The 21,025-nt window shown below is 37.7% G+C and overlaps 1 protein-coding gene across 2 annotated transcripts in view; it reads right to left on the bottom strand.

Moving 5' to 3' along the window:
• Positions 1–21,025, bottom strand: part of Rbcn-3A (Rabconnectin-3A) — a 732,274-nt gene that overhangs the window by 34,989 nt on the left and 676,260 nt on the right. For both annotated transcript variants that reach the window (XM_067136957.2, XM_067136958.2), the window contains one exon: positions 2,388–2,532. In XM_067136957.2, coding sequence (XP_066993058.2) covers positions 2,388–2,532 — 145 coding nt within the window. The remainder of the gene's footprint in view (positions 1–2,387; positions 2,533–21,025) is intronic.

Genomic DNA, 21,025 nt, shown 5'->3' with positions numbered 1-21,025 from the left:
ACTTTCCGAGATATATGTATCCTCATATAAATAATTCAACTCCTTAGTTAGGAACTGAAAGCAAAGAAAATTCACCTTATTCGCTGAAATATCCCGCATAATAACGTCTCCCGCACTTTTCTATACCCAGTTTGCCGGAACTACTGGAGCATGTGTTGGTTATAATCACTTACAGTGCTTGCAGTGGCGGGACCACAAACTATCATGCTATAATGGCTGAGTCTCTACACTTGGTCATATATTTGTCATGGTTTTAGTGAAGAACTACTTCTGGTGTTTCGGAGTACCGAGGAACTGCACAGCAATCAGGAACTTTGAGTCAAGGCTGATGCAGGAGGTTCTAACAATGACCGGGAGTTCGGAAGAACCATACGATGCCTCTCCACCCTCAGCCCGACAGTACGGTGGATTGTTTTGTAAAGACCATCTACGAGCCTCTCAGGAAGGTGGTTTTGGTGCACCCCCGAGGGACTGGGATGAGAAGGTCTCATTCTTTCTGATGGCATGTCGAGTGTCTACTCACGAGATGACTGACACCTGCCAACGTGGTCTCCAGGATGGACGTACGCCTGCCATGCAACCTGATGTTTGGATCGGCACCAGATCAGGAACAACCAGCGATGGACTACGTGTGGAAGTTGATGGAATGGCTAAACAATGTTCACGACTATGCCTGACAACATCTGAGGGTAGCCAGTGACAAGATCAAAACCCCCATTTAGGGGCCGATGACCTTCGATGTTAGGCCCCTTTAAACAACAAGCATCATCATCACAAAACCCCCATTACACGCTGGCAAACTCTGTGGGTTTCCAGGAAGACAACCATGTTTGGCTGTACCGTTCTGTGTGGACAGAAGGGAAATCACTGAAGCTTCAGCCGCCATGGGAAGGCCCATGCACTGTCATCACCAGGATCAATGATGTCATCTACAGGATCAGGCAACCTCCCTGAGGGAAGATGATGGTTGTCCATCTGAATCGCCTGGTGCCATATTGTGGAGCAGCTTAGGATGAGCAGCCTTTACGAGGGGGCAATATTACATGTCCACCATTTTATTGTAAGGCCTTGGAAAGAGCAAGTTAATCTGGTATGGCCATGAGTTATATCACCAAGTTAGGGCCCCACCTGCTCACTACTGCAGTTACCAGTCAGAGATGAGCCAAGTGCACAAGGCCAGCCCCGTCTGAGATCTCACTGCAGGCCTCACTGACGGTGTGACAAAGGGGCTTCTACTCTCACAAAGTATTTGGAAGGGCTAGCCTCACTATTTAAGGCAGGCCAGACGAGCTTTAGTGGGTTCAGTTCAGCCAGCGATGGAGACTGTTCAGTTCTGTCAGAGGTTCAGTTGAGTGATTTCAGCTGTTGAGCATCAGATCAATCAATGGACAGTGAACATGGAGTGCTGTTAGTGTGAACTGACTGCGAGTGTAGGACAAATAGAATTGTAACTCTGTGTTGCACGCGCATAAGTTGTGAACTGTGCGATTGTGTATAGCAAGCATAATTGTCAACTGTCTAAGAGTCTAAGTGGCAGATGTAAAAGAGTTTTAGTGTGTGTGGTTCAAGTTTGTGTCAAAGTGAATAACTAGTGTGACCAAATTAACAAGAGCAGAGAGAAAGCACAAACTTCTTTTACTGTGTGCCTGTATAGTTGTGCAAGCAATTATTAGTTAGTCAATAAATCTTAAAGTAAATGCTACCAGTTGTGTGTTCATTTACCTACCCATCTTCACATTACGATATTGAGAAATATACAAGGTAAACTTCCCTTTAGGACACATCTTGTACGATATACAGGAAGGTACCAGACTAATTTTATAATGGCCTGAGATTAGATTCTTAATAGAAAAACATTTTCTGGAAGGTGGGTATGAATAAAGAAGAGATACAGAAAGCTAAAGGAGAAAGCTTAAAAAAATAATAAAGCGACAACTGAATTATGGAAGGTGGATGAACAAATTTCTAATGATGTGAAAAGATGTACTAAAAAGAATGATGATAAAAATGAAAAAGGGGAGAGAGAATAATAAGTTAATTTTGAAAATGATGATGCAAAATGGTTTGAGCAAAAAGGGATAAGCAGTCATATTTATGTACAGCTGCTCTAAAAATAGTTATTGTGTATGTTCCTTGCATTCAATATTTTATCAGACTTAATTTGAATTATTATCCAAATATATTCACCTCCAATGTAGATACAAACACTGTGCATAACCACAATAAACATTATATCTGTAGGTTCAATTGTTTCTGAGAAAACTGTACCTGTGAGGCACTGAGCTCAGTATATTTTTTGAGCGAATGAGTGACAGTCTTCAGTGTGACATTAAAAGCATGATATCCTTTCTTCTTGCATGTGGACACTCTTTTCACTAACAACTTACCTGAAATGAGAGATTTCTTCAGAGGTAGTAAGGAGTCCCACATTGCCACATTCTTACTCTCTGAACTATGACCTGCAGTAGCCAACACACTACAGGACCCCAGGAACACGAAGTCACTGGTTATTTTGTTGTGGCACTGGTATGTCTGAAACACATGAAACCTACAATTACCATCCCTATACAGGCTTCAGATTATCAGTCCTGAGTAAAATGAACTTTCATCTCCAAGAGCTATATCCTGATCTAAAAAGATGAGTGACAGCTGAATAAGACATCTCTAGAAAGAACATTTCTAGCATCTTATCATTACTACATTATTTTAGCTTTCTTCAAAATTAAAGATGTATAAAAGGTCAATATTTTACATGGGGGAAAGAAGACTGTAGAAATACTGTTTTAACAACACAACATTTTGACTGCTGACAGAAGACGAACAAACATTTTGACAAAGACATCTGTTCAAAATCTGTAAAATAATGGCTCTAGAATTACATGTCAGGAAGTATATAATGTAAACTCTGATTATGGAGTGTTATACCTTCCAGTGTTCGAACTGCAAGCCTTTGTGAATTAACTAAGCACCTCACCAATCTTCAAACTGCAACTAGCTCTGTAGCCTTGTTCATTTCCACACCTTTTACCATTAATCATTAAAAACGGAGTCAATCCATTATCTCCCTGGTCTCCATTTAATTCTGTTACACTCCATGGTCGAGTCCATTTTTGTCCAAAGTAACCTACCCTCCTCCGCCTCACATGAATCTACCACTAAAGCTGGTTTATACGTACAGTTTCATTCTCCAATTTATTCCTAACTTAGCCTTTATCTCCCATTCCGAACACCCTCCTGCTATTATTTCTATCTCTTTGAACCAGCAATCATTCTCGCTACTTTCATGTCTATTATTTCCACCTTATGAACAAGGTTTACAGCATTCACACAGTTTTCACTCCCATACAGTAAAGTCCATCTGAAAAAGACTAATGTAAAAACAGTTTTGTCCAAGACACTACTTCTTCCTTACAAATACTGCAGATTGCAATTGCGAGCTCACTGCACTATGTTTGGAGCACCTTGATTCAATTTCACTTACTATTCCAATATTCTGGGCAAATACACATTCCAAATACTTGAAATGATCCACCTGTTCTTGTTTTGTACTCCCGACGTGACATTCAATTCTCTTAGGTCCTTCTCTACTGACATCACTTCAGTCTTGAAAAAGCTAATTTTCATATAATGCTCACTGCAAATCTTTACTAGCTCCAAGCAAACTCTCCACCCGAGTACGGTATCCGACCACACTAATATACTAGACTTGTGTTAGGAAGGAGCAAGTTTGATTCCTGTCTGAAAGCCCAGTGACTAGTGCCCTGAGAGATGTGCCAAAAACCTGTTCGGCGATATGATCATAAAAAGTCTGTCAAAAATAAGCACCTAACCCTGGACAAAACGCATATTTTTTTCTTTACAAGTATGAACGTTTGACGAAATTCGTTTTGTCTTCAAGTACAATTGTTGGAATGCGCTGTCTCCCAATTGTTGCAGTCACTCTGCTTTGTGACTTCTGTGGTTTCCCTATACAATACCAGGTAAATGCAATGAAGATGGTCCCTTAAGCAAGTTCACAACATGACTGCAATATTACGTTAATATAATGGTTGGGCCTGTCATGAATGTTTTGAATTTTCATACTTTTAGTTTTTTTAAAAATTGGATATTGTTAAATGTTAATGTCATTTTGCAATCTTTTCGCACTGATGTAACGCCTACACATATCGATTGCACTTAGCACTTTATTCAGTTCAGGTGTTTCAAGATTCAAGTCGTTATCTCCATATCCATCACTGTCACTATCGCTTGTAGCTGGTCCATCACCACCGCGTTGTTGGCATACATCAGCATTAATTTCTTCCGGTAGTTCACATACAGCCAGATTATCATCGAAATGCACAAAAGTATCGAATTCTACACCCTCCGGTAGCGTTAGCTCATTGCCAGACAAAATCTCGTCCCCATAATCATCATTAGAGGCAGACTCTTCTAGTAAGACACCAGCTTTGCGGAAACAGTTGCTGATTGTGGAGGATGATACCTGCTTCCAGGCAGCCAAAATAAAGTCCAAGGCCTGTAGCAAATTAATGTAGAGGTTCATTTCCTGCATCACTCTGTGTTATTAAGTGTTGAACCAGCATTTTTCTATAATGCACTTTGAAATTTGCAATGATGCTCAAATCAAGCAGTTGTAGAACACTGGTACAGTTAGGAGGGAAAAATTCCACTCAGACATTCTCCAGAACGATTTGAGGTGGATGTGCTGCACATCGATCCATAAGAAGAAGGATCTGCTTCTGTTTCTTTTTGATTTTAATGTCCAGTTTTTTTAATCACTGTTCCATTAGAAGCATAGCCATCCAAGAATTTCTGTTGGATTCACATTCCGTAGTTTTGTTTTTGCACCCTTAAAACACCCCGGATTCCTCGATTTTCCTATCACAAGTGGAGGAAGTTTGTCAGATACATCTGCATTGGTGGTGGGAAGCACTGTTACACGAATTTTACTTTTCTTCTCTCCATGGCATGAGTCACCTTTTTCAGCTAATGTTTTATTAGGAAGGAGATTGTAGAATAGGCCGGTCTCATCACAATTATAGATGTTTGGAGGCTTATCATCGCTTACGATACCCGGCATAACCTTTTCTTTCCAGTGTTTCACTATGACATCATCCAAAGCTTTTGAGTCACCACAAATTGTTCTCCCTGTGATTCCATGACAATCTTTAAATCCTTGCAACCATCCTGATGACGTCTTGAAATCAGCAGTGATACTCATCATTTTAGCTAAATCTATCGCCTTTGCCTCCAGCATGTCGCCACTAATTGGTAGAGCTGCAGCCCGCTTTTGCTGGAACCATGTGAAAAGTGCTTTCTCCAAATCTACGTACCTTGCTTCTTGCTGACTGCTGCGCTTTGCTAATTTAGAACCCAGTTTTAAGAACTCATCCAAAATTGCGTTTCTTTTACTGATGACTGTACATAGCGTGGTATAAGCTTTCCCTAAGTTTGAAGCAATTTCAGTTTTTGTTTTGTGTGGATTGGCGTCCACTTCTCGTACAAATTTTACTTTCGCATCTAGCGTATAACTTTTCCTTTTTCTGTTCTCAATGGCTAATCAAAAGCAACTAAAGGACAAAACAACTGTTCAACAGTAAACACCAGATACCGGCACCGTGGACATTTTACTTCCTCGTTGTTCCCATGAAAGAAATTCTCTTATTCAAACAAATTTACTGTAATTTCTTTTGTTTCCGCACGAAACCGCCCACTTTGCTTGTAATGTATCTTAATCTTTGGCGGCTTTGTGAAGGTCCAAAATGACGAAGGTAGAGGAGGAGCGAGATGGAGAGCGAAGGGGATTCGCTCGGTTGGCCTTTGTTAAGCCGCCAGTAAGTAAGGGTCAACAATGTCACTCGGCGAAACTCTTTGTGTTCTGTTTCAGCACCGAAACCCGACCGCTCTACTTCTCTACTTCAGCCTACGCCGACAAAGAGGAAAATTCGTAAATACAGTAGTTTCTTTTTAAAACCCACGTGCTCATCATTACAATTATGCAAAACTCAGTTATATTTCAATGACACAACGAATTACGTATAAACGGATTACGTATAAATAAGGTTTAATTAACACGCTTTTAAATTATATTTCGCCGGGACCTAAAGGAAATTCCGTACAAATACGAATTACGCAGAACATAGTTACATATAAAGCAGGTTCAACTGTAGTTTATTATTCATCATCGTCATCATTGACCATCTCCAGTTGCCCGGGTGTGGTGTACGAGCCCTCTCCATCTTTGTCCATGAACCACTGTTCTCTCATAATCTTCTCCCAGTCTTGTCCTCTCTCCTTGACATCTTTCTTCACCAGATCTGTCCATATTCCTCTGGGTCTGCCCACTGGTCTTTTTCCTTTTACTTCTCTTTCATATTCTCTTCTTGAAGTCCTGCTTGCACTCCTCCTCCTTACATGGCCAAACCACTTCAGTCTTGGTTTCTGAATCCTCTGTAGTAGGGAGTCTCTTATTCTCACCTCCTCTCAGACTTCATTCCTGAACTTGTCCTTCCTGGTCTTCTGTATCATGGTGCATAGGAACTTCATTTCTGCAGCTTGGAGTTTTGAGTTTTCTTGTCAACGTGGTGGTTTCCAAGCTATATGTGAGGATGGGTGTATAATATGATTTATATAATGTCATCTTTGCTTTTAATGGTACCTGCTTATCCCACAGCAGTTGTCTTACTTGGTGGTAAAATTGAGTTGCCTTGCTAATTTGACTGTCCACTTCATACTTTACAACATTGTCTTTTGATACTATACTACCCAAGTACATAAATGTTGGAACATTGTCCAGTTTGATGTCATTTATTCTGATTTGTGGTTTGTCATCTCCCCTCTGGTCATATCTCTTAAACTCTTGACTCCATTTCTGCAGCTTTTTCTCCACATCATTTTTGGTTTCACCCCAGATCACCACATTGTTTGCAAAGATGAAAGCCTGCAAGACCTGCTGCTCCTTCCTTTCTAGAGCCTTTATTACGGCATCCATCACAGTGATAAATAAGATGGGTGACAAAGGACTGCCTTGCTGTACTCCTCCCTTTGTTTCAAACCATTTGGACAGCCCACAACCCACTTGCACAAAACTTCTGGTTTTATCATACAGCATCTTCACTTTTGCAATAAGATTGTCACGAACTTTCAGCTCTTTTAGGCATTTCCAGATATGCTCCCTTGGTGTGGTATCATAAGCCTTTTCAATGCCTAGGAATAGTAGAAAAAGAGGTTTCCCTTTTCCCCAGTGCTTTTCCATTAACATCCTGACAGCAAAGATAAGGTCTGTAGTTGTTCTTCCAGGCCCAAAACCATATTGTTCCTCTTCCAATAAAGGTTCTACAATTTCTCTTAATCTACTCTCTATGATTTTTTCCAGATGATTTAGACTGTGAGAGAGCAGAGTAATTCCACGGTAGTTGATGCATTTCCGTCTACTCCCCTTCTTGAAAACAGGTACAATTCTACCCTTCTTCCAGTCTTCTGGGATAGTGGTTTCCTGCCATACTGTGTTAAGGAGTCTATATAACCACTGGACTGTTGGAGTTCCTGCTGCTCGCAACATATGTGTACTTAACTCATCCACTCTAACTGCTTTTCCTTTCCTCATACTTTTCATGGACTTTTCTATTTCTAGCCATGTAATTGGGGGTTCTATGCTTCTACTTTTTTCATTACTACTACAGGGTTCCTCACTGTCTGATGAAGTGTTCGCTACTCCATTTAAGAGATCTTAAGGTCTTAAAATTAATTCCTGATTTCATCTGCTTCTCACACTAAGGTTCTGTTGTCCACTTCTATTACCTTTATAACCTTTTGTTCACACCTTCTGTTCTTAACTACCCTTCTGACGCTGTTCACGCCCCATATATACTCTACCTGGTCTGGTAAAAACACTAAACACAAATAAGACTAACGCACTCAGGTAGCCGTTCTACATGTCACAGAGAACTGCATCTCTAATCATTTACATACCTGCCGATGGTATGTACGGTATGTGTACGAAGTTACATTCTCACCCGGCCATTTCTTCTGGGTGCTTACATTTTTTTAAATCAGGCAGTGTACATACAGAGCAGCCAACTTGTTTCGATTTCTGATTGGCTACACCTGGAGTTGCATTCGATATGGCATACTCGTCCCTAACACGATGTTTTAATGGTCGTAGTTGGCAGAATTAGTTAAAATGCTGGATTGTTGTGCTTTTGGCCATACCAACATGCCGGAAAAAGGATTTATCACAAAGGTATTTCCCAGAGACAAAGTACACACAATTTAGTTGCCTGGAATGACCAGCATGGTATTTTGTTTTACTAGGCACACTTTGAGCAGCATATGTGGGAAAAGTATGAGAGGATGGTAAAAGAATTCTAAGATGGTAATGCCATTCCCACATTTTTCTCTCACCAAGAGCCTCCCATCACTCAGAAACCATGCAGTCCAAAAAGTAAGAAATATGCGGGAAGAGAGAAGAATACATGTTCTAATCTACCAGACACTGCAGCGACAGGTATGGAAGAGAATGCTGTAATTTTAAAATAAGAAACTGCTTCACTAAACGAGCCTGCAATAGCAAGTTGCAGGATGCCTCATTCATATATAAACATAGTAAAATCTTTGAATGAGAAGTCTCAGTGGTATGAAAACCATTACAACTTAGACACTCGTAGCGCTTCGATTTACTCAGTTTCAGTGGTAAGATGCATAGCAGTTTCTACTTGCCACAAGCCACAGGAAGATGTTGCCGGTTTTACACAGGGTTCTAGTTCTCTCCTTGTAAACTGGTTTACGGCACTTTTGCCATTCTTTTGAATTCACTATCACTGGCATGTGGGCTGACGGGACTTCCTTGAGTACTGGGGGGAAGAGAAACTGGTACCTTTCTCTTCTTCGGAAGTGGTTGTGGTTTATCTCGTTCATCACCATCATCATCATCATCATCATCACCACCACCTAGCTGTTCCTCTGTATCATAATAGATGAGACATTTGCCAAGAGTAAGTTTGAACTTTCTCATTTGTGGAATTCTTTTCCTGCGCACACCATTCTGAATCTGATGGTATTTGAAATGAAACTGTGCATTAGCCCAGGCCAAGTCGAAGAGATGAAAGATGGTCCTGATGGTCCATTTTTTGGTTCGAGTATAGGGCAGTATAACAACATTCTTCCAGATAAATCAACACCTCTCATACTTTTATTTAATAAGCTACAATTTTTTGGTCTGTCTACTTCAATATATTTCTTTTCTATGAACTATGTGTAAAATTTGAAAAATCCCATATTTTAATGTCAACTGTGTGTTTGTACATTTGTTTTTATGTCAACTGCATGTTTGTACATTTGTTTAGTTATTAGATGTATTACATTAAGGCTGAAGATGGCCAGCCAAAGCTGAAACTAGTCCCTAGTTTAGTAATGTAATTCAATAATATTGCATATTATAGTATTGAAAAGGTGGATCATTATGACATTAATTTAATCATTATTATTGTGTACTGTATCAAAACACACACTCCTGTGAAAGGAACCATCATTTCATCCACTGATAGTTCTGCACTTCTTTCTTGTTGTAGACAATAGTGCACTGCAATGTACGCTTTTCACTCGCCTGTATTTGTTCGAAGGTCCTGTACTCGAGCGGCTTTCCCCCGAGAAGGACAATCGTAGGAAATGGCAGTCATGTGAATCTTTTTTAGGAAGTGATAAAATAATGCCGTAACATTTACGTTTGTCCCGAATGTCTTTTTTATTACTTCTAATTTATACTTTGTCCCATCTTCGTATTAAACAGACAGTGAATCAATGAAAATTAAATAAGTAATTTTTATTTTGTAAACAACATTAAATATAATTATTGTTTTAAACAATACATTCTGATAAAATATAAATAATACATCAATTAGAACTCTGAACAACGAAATAAAATAATAAATTGTATTCTTTCTGTTTATTTAATTCAATTTCATATACATCTTTTGCCGTTGCAATTGTTATTTATATATATATTATATGTATCTTTATTCTTGTACACTAGACTGAACATAAATGAAATGATGTCTTGGGATAAAAAGTAACAACGATGTAGACTAAATAATTTTTTAAAAATAATTTGCTTTATGTCGCACTGACACAGATACGTCTTATGGCGATGTTGGGACAGGAAAGGGCTAGGAGTGGAAAGGAAGCGAGCGTGGTCTTACTTAACATACAGCCCCTAGCATTTGCATAATGTGAAAATGGAAGACAACAGAAAACCATTTTCAGGGCTCCCGACAGTGGGGTTTGAACCCACCATCTTCCTAATGCAAACTAACAACTACATGACCCAAACCGCGAGGCCACTCGCTCGGTAAATGCAAAATTAAACTCTATCTTGGGTTCAAAAAGAAAAGTAATGTAAAAATAATGAGTGAGAGCAAGAAAATTAAATAATGATGTATGTTTGTTGTGTTATGGATTCTACTGTTATATTTAGTGTTTCATATTCATTTACATTTCAATAGAAAATTAAATTTGGACTCTTCCCAGTGTTTCAAACCTAAATGTCATTCCCTCATTAAGTGATTTATTTCTATGAAATAAAAACCAAACATTCTTTCCGGCATTAAACTAATTCAATTACACGCGGCTGTTGTGTATCAACAAAATATCATTGACTCTGACTGGGTCAAGAGAGCTTCTATCTGACAACAGGTATCCAGCAGCACTAAAAATTACCTCACCTGCTGCACTAGATGCAGGAATAGGAAACACTGTTTTGCACAATTGTTGCGAGTTTGGGATAAAGAGTACTGTTTTTGTTCCACCATTTAAGTTGATCGTCGTCATCGATTGCAAGATACAGGTCAACTTTGTGTTTGCCTCATCAGTTTCAGTATCATGCTAATCTGCAAATAATAATGATTTCATTCTTTGCTTGGTGACTGGAGTTTTCACGACGGACGAATCTAAAAACTACAACAAAAATGTGAATACATTATACTGTAACACAATAAAGCATACACAAATGACTTATAACCACACCCATCACTGGGTGCTTTACAGCAATGAACAAATATTCTCTCTCTTCTTGGGGCAAAAATTTTAGTTGACGAGGAGATAGTTACAGGAAACTACCTATTTTGTGCACTTCTTCAGATGATACTTTCTCTTGCAAATAGTGGACTGCTCGACCTTTAAGTTTCCAAATCTTCTATGAAAATAATAACAAATGTAATAAAGACTTGCATGGAAAAATGTTGATCTTAGTAGAGAAATATATTGTATATCTGTTTTCATAGGTGCCGAGTATAGTTTAAACGTATCTTAGTGTCGTCCGTCATTTGTTGGTCTGCAGTAAGCTTATGAACCCACAAAAGTACCATTTGAACTGTTGGCTAAGTACCCAATTCGAGAACATCAGTTACCTCTTTAAAGGGTTTCAGAAAGCTGATGAGATGTCCCACCAGGTTGTTATCATAGCCTTCTAGCACTCTGAGTTCAAGTAACTCAAATTGTATCGTATGGTACAACAACTAAATTCAACATAGTAAACAGACTGTTCCATCTAGTTTTGATTTCTTGTTTTAGTTTTCTTTCAAAGTAATTAAAGTAACCAATTTTCTTCATAAAACAAACTCCAGTATTTTTTTTGTAGCGCTGACTGTGATGTGATATTTTCCCAATTCGATTCCAGGTAAAGTTCATCAAAAACGTGTTTTAATACTGTATTAAAACAATGTGTGATATGTGGGCAATGGGGTAAGGTTCAAGGGTCTTCAATATATTTGATCCTCGATCGGACTTGAAACAGATGTCATGCAAGTTCAGACTATTCCCAGTTTGATGAGCTTGCCTTTGATTTCCTCTGATATTTTCTCCAGTTTCTTCTCTTGTCTGGAAAAATGGATGTCACTACGACAAGGCTTTCCATTTTCCATTTACGATCAACCTAATGAGCACCTTCGCACTGATTTCAGTGGCCTTTGTTTGTGTTATGAGAGATGGTTTTAGAAGGGGATAGAATATTATCCCCATTTCCCCTTCCATAATGTGCAGCAATATTTACCAATTCTTGGGACATCTCACAAAAGCCGTCACCCGACATGACACTGAAAGGACGTAAATCAGAAAGGCACATTTTTACACATTTCTATGTAAGCAATTTTTCTGTGTTCTGTTGACACGTACTTGACAGACATGTGACCACAATGGTAATATTTTTGATTTTACATCCCTCTAACGTGTGACCTCAGCCTTGTATGTTAACAATGAACAGTATTAACAGGGTAGATAGCCTACATGTTTACCTCATGATTAATTGCAATAGAAAACTTTTCCCACACATCACTTTTGAAGCCTACTGGCTTCCTTCAACTGTATTTGTGACTTACAAGTTTACCCTTCACCATCTCTTTACTTTCCCGTTCCGTGTTGACAAGGCAACTATCATCACAAGTGTTGCTTGCTCATTATGAGCATCACTCGCTCCTCGTTCGCTGGCGGGCTAAAAAGAGTCGCACACACTCCCTTCATCTAGCGGTGTACTAGCCAACAAACTAATCCCTTGCTCACGCTTGAGCGAAACACGACAATGCAGGGCTCTAGTAGACAACTACTTCTTATCCTCCCAATCATAGGAATCACTTTTCACAACCTGTCCCGTTTCCTTTCTTCCAGAGATATTTCATCATCAAAAAATACAGTGGTTTCAAGGAGGTCCAGATGGAAATAACTTGTTATGAGACACTTTGTCACTAGTAAAAAGCAATTCTTCATCGCTGATGCCAGTACAGCCAAATCATAGGATATTGTAAATGTGCCATTGCCATACTTACTGCCCCCAAAAAATCGTTTTGGTAACAGTGATTAAGTGTGCGTCCATGCCTAGCCACATGTGTCTGATTGGTTTTATGAACTAATAATTGGAATAGGTCATCATCCAAATAATGCTTCAGATAATCAATGCCTGAAATTTTAAAAGTTGATGGGTGGCAATGTTGGCTGAAAGATTGTAGGTTTTTCAGGGGAGAAACTTTCTCCTCCAGTGTGCTCTGGGGATGTGTTGGGACTCTCGAGGTGTATGTTGATGATGGCTGTCGAGATAGAAAATATTATATTTATTTTGTTAATTCAAGTGTGTTTAATAATTTAAGTATACTGCAAACGGTAGCCTAACTTCAATTCTCCACATAGAATCTTATGAAGTGAGTCACGAAGTACAGAATACTGTACTTCGGCAAATATTGCATTCTCACACCAATATAGAAGATGATAATATTCATCAAATAATTTACAATTACCCTTTGAACATTAGAAACAAAAAGTTCATTAACCTATCAAATCTTGAACATGAATTCTGCAAAGTGAGACTTATCTGGCAGGTTCCATTTCACATGGTGCCACGTCGACGCCATTTTGTAAATTTTGTCCAGAGATGTCATACTTACGACGCAGATTACGAAAAAGTTCGAGATTCTGTTCCTAGATGGTATTAAAATGTATATAGGAGCATAAATGTTGCCGATACCTCCTAACATCTTACAGAGAGTATTTTAAATTTCAAGTACTACACCAGGGGTCTCAGGAGGCTACGGCTTACCTTATGAGTGGTTAACTCAAATTACATGTTCCAAAGAGAACACATTATGGTTTGTAAATGAGCTTACATTTTAGTTTGTATTAGAAGTGGAAGAATTGTTTTCTAACTACACTGATGTATTGAAGTCACAAAGCAAGTCTAATGACGTATCCCTTTCAGACCGAGTACGCACAATTGTGCGGGTTCGTATTTTAGTTATCCCTGACCGTATTTGATGTTTTTTCGGCGCTACACCGGACTGCAGTGATTGTGCAGGACACGTGGCGTGTATTTCAATTGATTTTAGTATGCGCTTGACCGCCAGGGCGAAGGAAGAAGAGTTTAAAAAGCACAGTTGATCGGCGAGATGGCAGGAAGCAGTAGTGCCGAAAGTAAGTATTTATTTACTGCGTTTATATTAATCTAGAAGCTTTACTGAATACCGGAATATATTCAATGAAGTGTGTACATTGGTTAGTGAACGTAAATTTTGAAGCTACACCATCGTACGTGATACGAGGTTTTGAATTTTGATACGCACAATTGTGTGGGTCCTGTTTTTCGGATGTTAGTTTTTATTTTGTAAAATAAACTATTAATATGTGTATTGAGGAGCATTTTAGTCAGTTCTTGACGTACAAACAAAAATTCACACCTCCAGTTTTCTTTCAGGTCTGAAAGGGATAAAAATGGTTTTGATATCTAAAGCGAAGAACAAAATTTCTGCAATTCCGGCACTTGACTGTCATAATTAGTTGACCACATTCAGAATGAGGTACATTGTATTTAGGCTAAAAATTGATTTGAGAAGAATGAAAAGTAAAACTATCTTTAGCAGCAAATCTGTGGCAGCATGCGCATCTGTAATTTAAATTGTGTTTGATACACTGAGGTAACCAGAATTTTTTTTGACAAACTACATAATGTGGAAGACACAAGACAGGGTGGTAAATCAATGGGAATACTGGAGAATTTTGTCAAATGTACCTGTTTAACTCTGACTGCATAATTTAAAATGGTATGCACATGCAAGAAGTTAACAACATTGGTCACTGATTTTTAATACTTCTGTGAGAGTTTGCCACCTCCACCGATTTTTAATGTCACCCCAAACACTTCATAAATCACTTTTATCTTAAATCTGACTTTAATCTTAAATTTGACTACAAACATTCCACCACACTTGCAGAGGAAAGAGTGTACAAGAAGATTTGGGCAGATAGAGAATAATGCACAATAACTAAACCCATTTAGGAGCAAAACGCAGTTGAAGTTGATCCATCTAGTCACCATATGTAGAAGTCTGGCTCCTTGGCTGAATGGTCAGCGCAGTGCTCTTCGGTTCAGAGTGCCCCAGGTTTGATTCCCAGCCGGGTCGGAGATTTTAACCTTAAATGGTTCATTCCCTTAGCTCGGGGACTGGGTGTTTGTGTTGTTCCCAACATCTCTGCAACTAACACACCACACATAACACTATCCTCCACCACAATAACACGCAGTTACCTACACATGGCAGGTGCCGCCCACCCTCATCGGAGGGTAACTAATGAGCATGCAGTATGTAGATTTTGTATGTAGCTTACAGTAGAATCAGTTATAAGCTTATGCAATCTGTGTAAACAACATGCTGTCAACCCAATAGAGAACGTGGATGTTATTACATGTGTCTGATAGTGTAATTATTTTCCTGTTCTGTCAAGTAATAAATATGTTATAGAAATTATAATTATGAGATTTAGTGTGTTTCATTTTAATTCATATTTTCTTAACTTAGTTTGCCCGTAACCTTGCCATGATACAATCAGCTGTTGGAGTGGCTGGGATGAACATGGCGGTCGCACGGACTTGGCCACACTGTATTAATATAGTCACTGTAGTTCCACCTACGACTGTTTTCTCAGAAACAATCTGCTATTATATGTATTCTTTTTCAGGTATTTTATAAATTTTATTTTTCCATTAATTAGTTTTGACAGACTGAAAGACCTAACAGTTATATTAACTAAGTCAAAACTGAAAAGAAATGGTTTTCACTATAACAAATTATTAGAAGTGTTGACAGTTCTGATGCAGCTGTGCCCGTTCATTCAGAAAGCCAGTATCTATAGGATTTTTAAGGTGTGCAATGTTTTGTTGTACAGTGCAATTGAAATGCCAAAACAAAAACCGCCAACTACAAGCAATTTAAAATGGTATGTGTCACAAGTCAGTGGAAACATATTCTCAACTGATGGAACTGTATTGTTCTGTAGTGTGCAAAAGTATAGTCACTGCAAACTCTTGAGGGGGGGAAGGGAAATAATGTATCCCAACTATGGTTAAAAGAAACTGCCTCAATATCAAGTAACAAGTCATCTTCCTTTTATAAAGAGAAGTATTTGTTAGTGCAAATATTCCACTAGGAAAACAAAGCAATCCTGAATTAAGTGATTTCCTTGAACACCACACTGGTCATACTATCCCAGATGTATCAACGTTGTCTAAAATCTATCTATTACAATGTTACAAAAATACATTAAACCGAATACATGAATGTGTGAATGGGAAAACAAAAAGGATCAACTGATGATATTATAGATTCAGAGGGACACTTTTTAGGTAATGTGCTGATAGCGACTCTAGAAACTAACAGTCTTGGATAAACTTTTCTTCTGACCTCACAGGTTTTTGGAGGCAGTCAGCCACACTCGGTGTAAACTGTGTTTAATATGCTCTCGTGGAATACAACACGAGAACGTGCTCCTCTTCCTACATGATAAAGGCAGAAAAATCCATCAGATCATTTTATAGTAAGATGGTCCATGTTTCTTGTCTGACTCATGCTTTTCATTGAATTGTGGAAGAGGTCAGATCAAAATTTTGAGAAGTCTAGACTAGTTGAAAAATGCAACTCCCTTAGGTTATAATACCCACCAGGAAAACTAGTAGAAAGAGCCAGCTATTCTTCAAGCTGGCTCAGTCAACTAGAAAATGTTATGAATTTTAATAGGCCATGTAAACCAAAACTAGCATCTGTGACCGAATCAGATCGGTCACCAAATCAAACCATTATCAAAGATAGTTTATTAAGTAGCCAAACTCAAGTATGTTATTCTCCTATTCATAAAATACCAGTACATGAAACATCAGGTCAGAAATCTCCACCAGTAATGAGTGATACAAGACGTACTTGCTGAGAGGTAAATGGCATCCAAAAGAAGGATAGCAAGGGTAAATCTATCAATTTATTGCAAGTGAATATCCAGTGCATTAGAAATAAGTTGTTAAGAATTAGAATACTTTTGCCAAACCAAGAAAGTTAATCGGATATGTATATCGGTGCATTGGCTTTCTGAAAATCAAGTAGAATATTTTGCTCCCCGTGGATATACTGTTGCAGATATATTTTGTAGGAGTAAAAAAGAAAAGTGCTGGAGTTGGGATTTTAGTTAGAGAGTGTTTTAAATTTGTAAAGATTAATTTAAGTCAATATTGTGCAGTTTTAGAGGGAGAATTTAGTTGTGTGAAGCTGGTTGATCAGAATTTGGTAATTGTTAGTTTGTATAGATCTCCAAATGCCTATGCTTGTGTATTTCTTACGAATTTTGAATTAGTAATGGAAAATTTTTAGAAGTTTAAGGACTGAGCTCGATAGCTGCAGTCGCTTAAGTGCGGCCAGTATCCAGTAATCGGGAGATAGTGGGTTTGAGCCTCACTGTCGTCAGCCCTGAAGATGGTTTTCTGTGGTTTCCCATTTTCACACCAGGCAAATGCCGGGGCTGTACCTTAATTAAGGCCATGGCCGCTTCCTTCCAATTCCTAGACCTTTCCTATCCCATCATCGCCGTAAGACATATCTGTGTTGGTGCGACATAAAGCAAATAGCAAAAACGTTTAAGGCCAAAGAGATGGCATAATCAAATGGGCAGATTTCTAGAAATTTTCTGAATTGACTAAGAACTCTAAATTTTAACTTGCACAAACAAACTACCTACACCTAATAATGCAGGCTTGGATAATATTACTGTAAATTTTTCAAGAGATTTGTTTAAACATAGACTTGTTGGTGGGAGTTTCGCAGATCATGACCCCTTGCTTATATCATTATATCTTAACCAGCGTGACATAATTTACAATGACAAACCTGTTCTGATGTGGGTAAAAAGTCAGGGTGATGATTATATTAACATATTTATTGAAAATCTCAAACATATTAACTGGGACTTTGTATTTGAGTTTCAAATGGGAGAAAATTATATTGAAACTGTATTTGGAAACTTTTAGATAAATTGGTTGAATTGTGACATTTACATTCACCACTGGTAAAAATTAGTCTTAATGGTAAACTTAAAAGTAAGAAGTTGAACTGGTATACTGATGAATTGACTCAGTATAGAGAAAGAATGCTTTCGCTGTATAGAATTTATAAAAACTCTTATCAAGGAGGAACAAGCAGAATGGTGTGTATAAAGGTTATCTTAATTGTAAAAAGTTACATAAAAGAAAACTTATCCATGCCAAAACTTTAGCTTGTGAAAAATATATTGAGAATGCACCCAACAAATGCAAGGCAGCATGGGATGTTATAGTACAAGAAAACATCCCTATTCGTACTCAAGGCACATTTCTTGATCCTGAAGAACTGAATAATTATTTTTTGAATTGGAGATCAAATTAAGGCAACAGGTACTGCTACAGGTGATTTTCTTCACAATCAACCCCTCTGCCGGAACACTTTCCGTTGGGTTGAAATCACATCTGATGAAGTAATTGTAGTTAGCTTAAAATTATCAAACTCTAAGAGTATGGATTGTTATTGGTTACCTAATTACATCATCAAAAGAATAATACATTTGATTTCTGGACCTCTAGCTTTTATTATTAATAAGTGTTTAGAGTTTTTCCTGATTTACTTAAAATTTCTAAAGTATTTAAAAGTGGGGACAAACAATTTCTTCAGAACTATCTTGCAGTCTCAACTGTTCCAATAATTTCTAAAATATTTGAGTCAATTCTGTACAATCAACTTGGCAACTCTTTTGAAACTTACAATCTTCTATCCGACAGTCAGTTTGGGCTTCGACAAGGTAAATGTACTACTGCTGCTGTTCTTGAAATTCTTAATCAGATATGAACAGCTTTTGAAAAGAAGCAGGCCGTCTCTTTGGTGTTATGTGATCTAAGTAAAGCTTTTGAATGTATTAATCATGAAATTTCACTTGTAAAGCTTGAGATGTATGGTGTTGAGTATCCCTCACTGAACATAATTAATTCATACTTAAATAACAGATATCAGTTTGTCTCGATTAAAAACAGGTATTCCACTTTGAAGATAGTTACAACGTGTGCCACAGGGTTCTGTCCTCGGTCCATTTTTATTCATTCAGGCAATCAATGATTTACTGCAAAATGTCACAACTCATGCTCATATGCGGATGCAACGTTAATTACAAAACACCAGAGCATCCCAGGTTTGCATCAGATGTCGCAGGAAGCTCTTGCAACTGCAATGCATTGGTTTTCATCCAATAGGCTGTTGTGCAATCAGGATAAAACTCAATTTCTCACATTAGGATTATCCAAAGATACTGAAAGTCAGTCAGTCAAACTTCAAGGTTTTCATACTGACGCCAAATTGAACTGGGAAACGCATATTGATCAAGTTTGTAAAAAAATATCGTGAGTGGCCTATCTGATATAGAAATTGAGGGATTTAGTTAGCAGTGACTACCTAAGGGATGGCATATTTTGGTCTCTTCCAGTCACACATTACTTATGGACTGTTATTATGGGGGCATTATTCTTATGTATATAATATTCTTCTAATACAGAAAAAGGTTGTCCGAACAATGTGTAGGGCTGGTGCAATTGATCATTGTCGACCTCTCTTCATTAAGCTTAAAATAATGACAATTATAAATTTGTATATTTACATATCTTTGACATATGTTAAAAACATCATAAATGAATTCAGTACTAAGGAAAAAAATCCACCTTCATGATACTCGGGGCAAAGCAGACACTTCCAATTCACAGACTGTCAAAAACTGTTCACTCGCATACAATCAGTTGTTTAAGATTATTTAATAAACTACCACATTCTGCACGATCCACTCCTTTAAGTAATTTTAAAAGAAAAATGTATGATTGGTTAATAGAAAATCCATTTTATAATACCTCTGAGTTCTTAGAAATGTATAATGTTTTAATAAAAGGTGTATGTTCATTTAATTTAGACTTAGTAATATTAAGTACTAAATTATTATCAGTTGACAAAGCCTATTTCATTGTATATGGTCAATGGCAAATAAAGATTCTTGATCCTAGTTTCCACAGTAAAAAAAAGTCTTTGTCAATGCATCATTTGCTTGCATAAAATCAAGTTCTCCATTTTTTCCAGAAACCTTAACCTCCCAAGAAGAAAGAGTCATGGCATTGGACAAATCAACAGAGTTAGTAAGGAATGCTGAAGTTTGTATGCAAAATGCAAAATGCAAAATGCAAAATGCAAGACTGGAGACATACACAGAAAATAACATCTGTATTGGATGATGTGAAAGGGAATCAGACAGTGTGTCAAGTACTTTGTCAGGAGAAGACTTCAGAATTGGAATTTTTGAAGATGTTTTTCAAATATGCTCCCATTACATCAATGGAAGTTGAGAGAAGTTTCTGAAAGCATGAAACAGTTTTAGCTGACAACCACCATTCCTTCACTTTTGATAACTTGAGGACAACTATGGTGGTGTACTGCAATGCTAAATAAAGTATGTTTAGTTAGTAATTTATTTTTTCACATTATTTTAGTAGACCTTGTGTACTGATTAATAGTTAACTCCTTAAGCGGGGAGCTCGGTACACTCCAGCTCACTCCCAGAACTAAAATAGAAGGGCCCTGAGAGAAATATTTACTTGAATATAGTGTATTTAATTGTTGAAAAATCCTATTATTTTAATTTTTTAATATTTTATGCAAAATGCTTTCGTACTATGATACCGAGCTTGTTTCTTCCTAACAGTACGGCTCTGGTTTTCATTTATACAGTAACTTATTTCTAAATACGTTAAGCAGTTTACTAACAATATTTGCCATAAAATAATTTTTTTGTATATGTAAATTGTGGATTGACAATGTTTACATACACTGAATAGATTTAGAATGGAATAAATTATAATACTCTCAAATTTTTCTGTTATGATGATTAGCGCTTGTGAGGGATCCAGTTTATGTACCTACAGTTCACAGGTGACACACACAGACTATATCACACTACACTACAGGTAATATTTAGAGTATTTACAATCTTTTTTGTGTTATTTTTTTACAGTGGTTCATTGTGATACATGCGGAAGCATATCATGCTACAAACCTGTCCTAGCGTCACATAATTTGTATGATTCCATTCTGAAACATGATCAATTTCTTTGTATCTACCCTTTTCATAACAAGATGTTTTCATCAAGTGACACTTCGTCACCAAAAAATGTTGT

The sequence above is a fragment of the Anabrus simplex genome, chromosome 1 (assembly GCF_040414725.1).
Source record: "Anabrus simplex isolate iqAnaSimp1 chromosome 1, ASM4041472v1, whole genome shotgun sequence".
NCBI classification, from domain to species: domain Eukaryota; kingdom Metazoa; phylum Arthropoda; class Insecta; order Orthoptera; family Tettigoniidae; genus Anabrus; species Anabrus simplex.
Note: the sequence above shows the minus strand (reverse complement) of the source record. Positions and strands in the feature narration are given on the sequence as shown.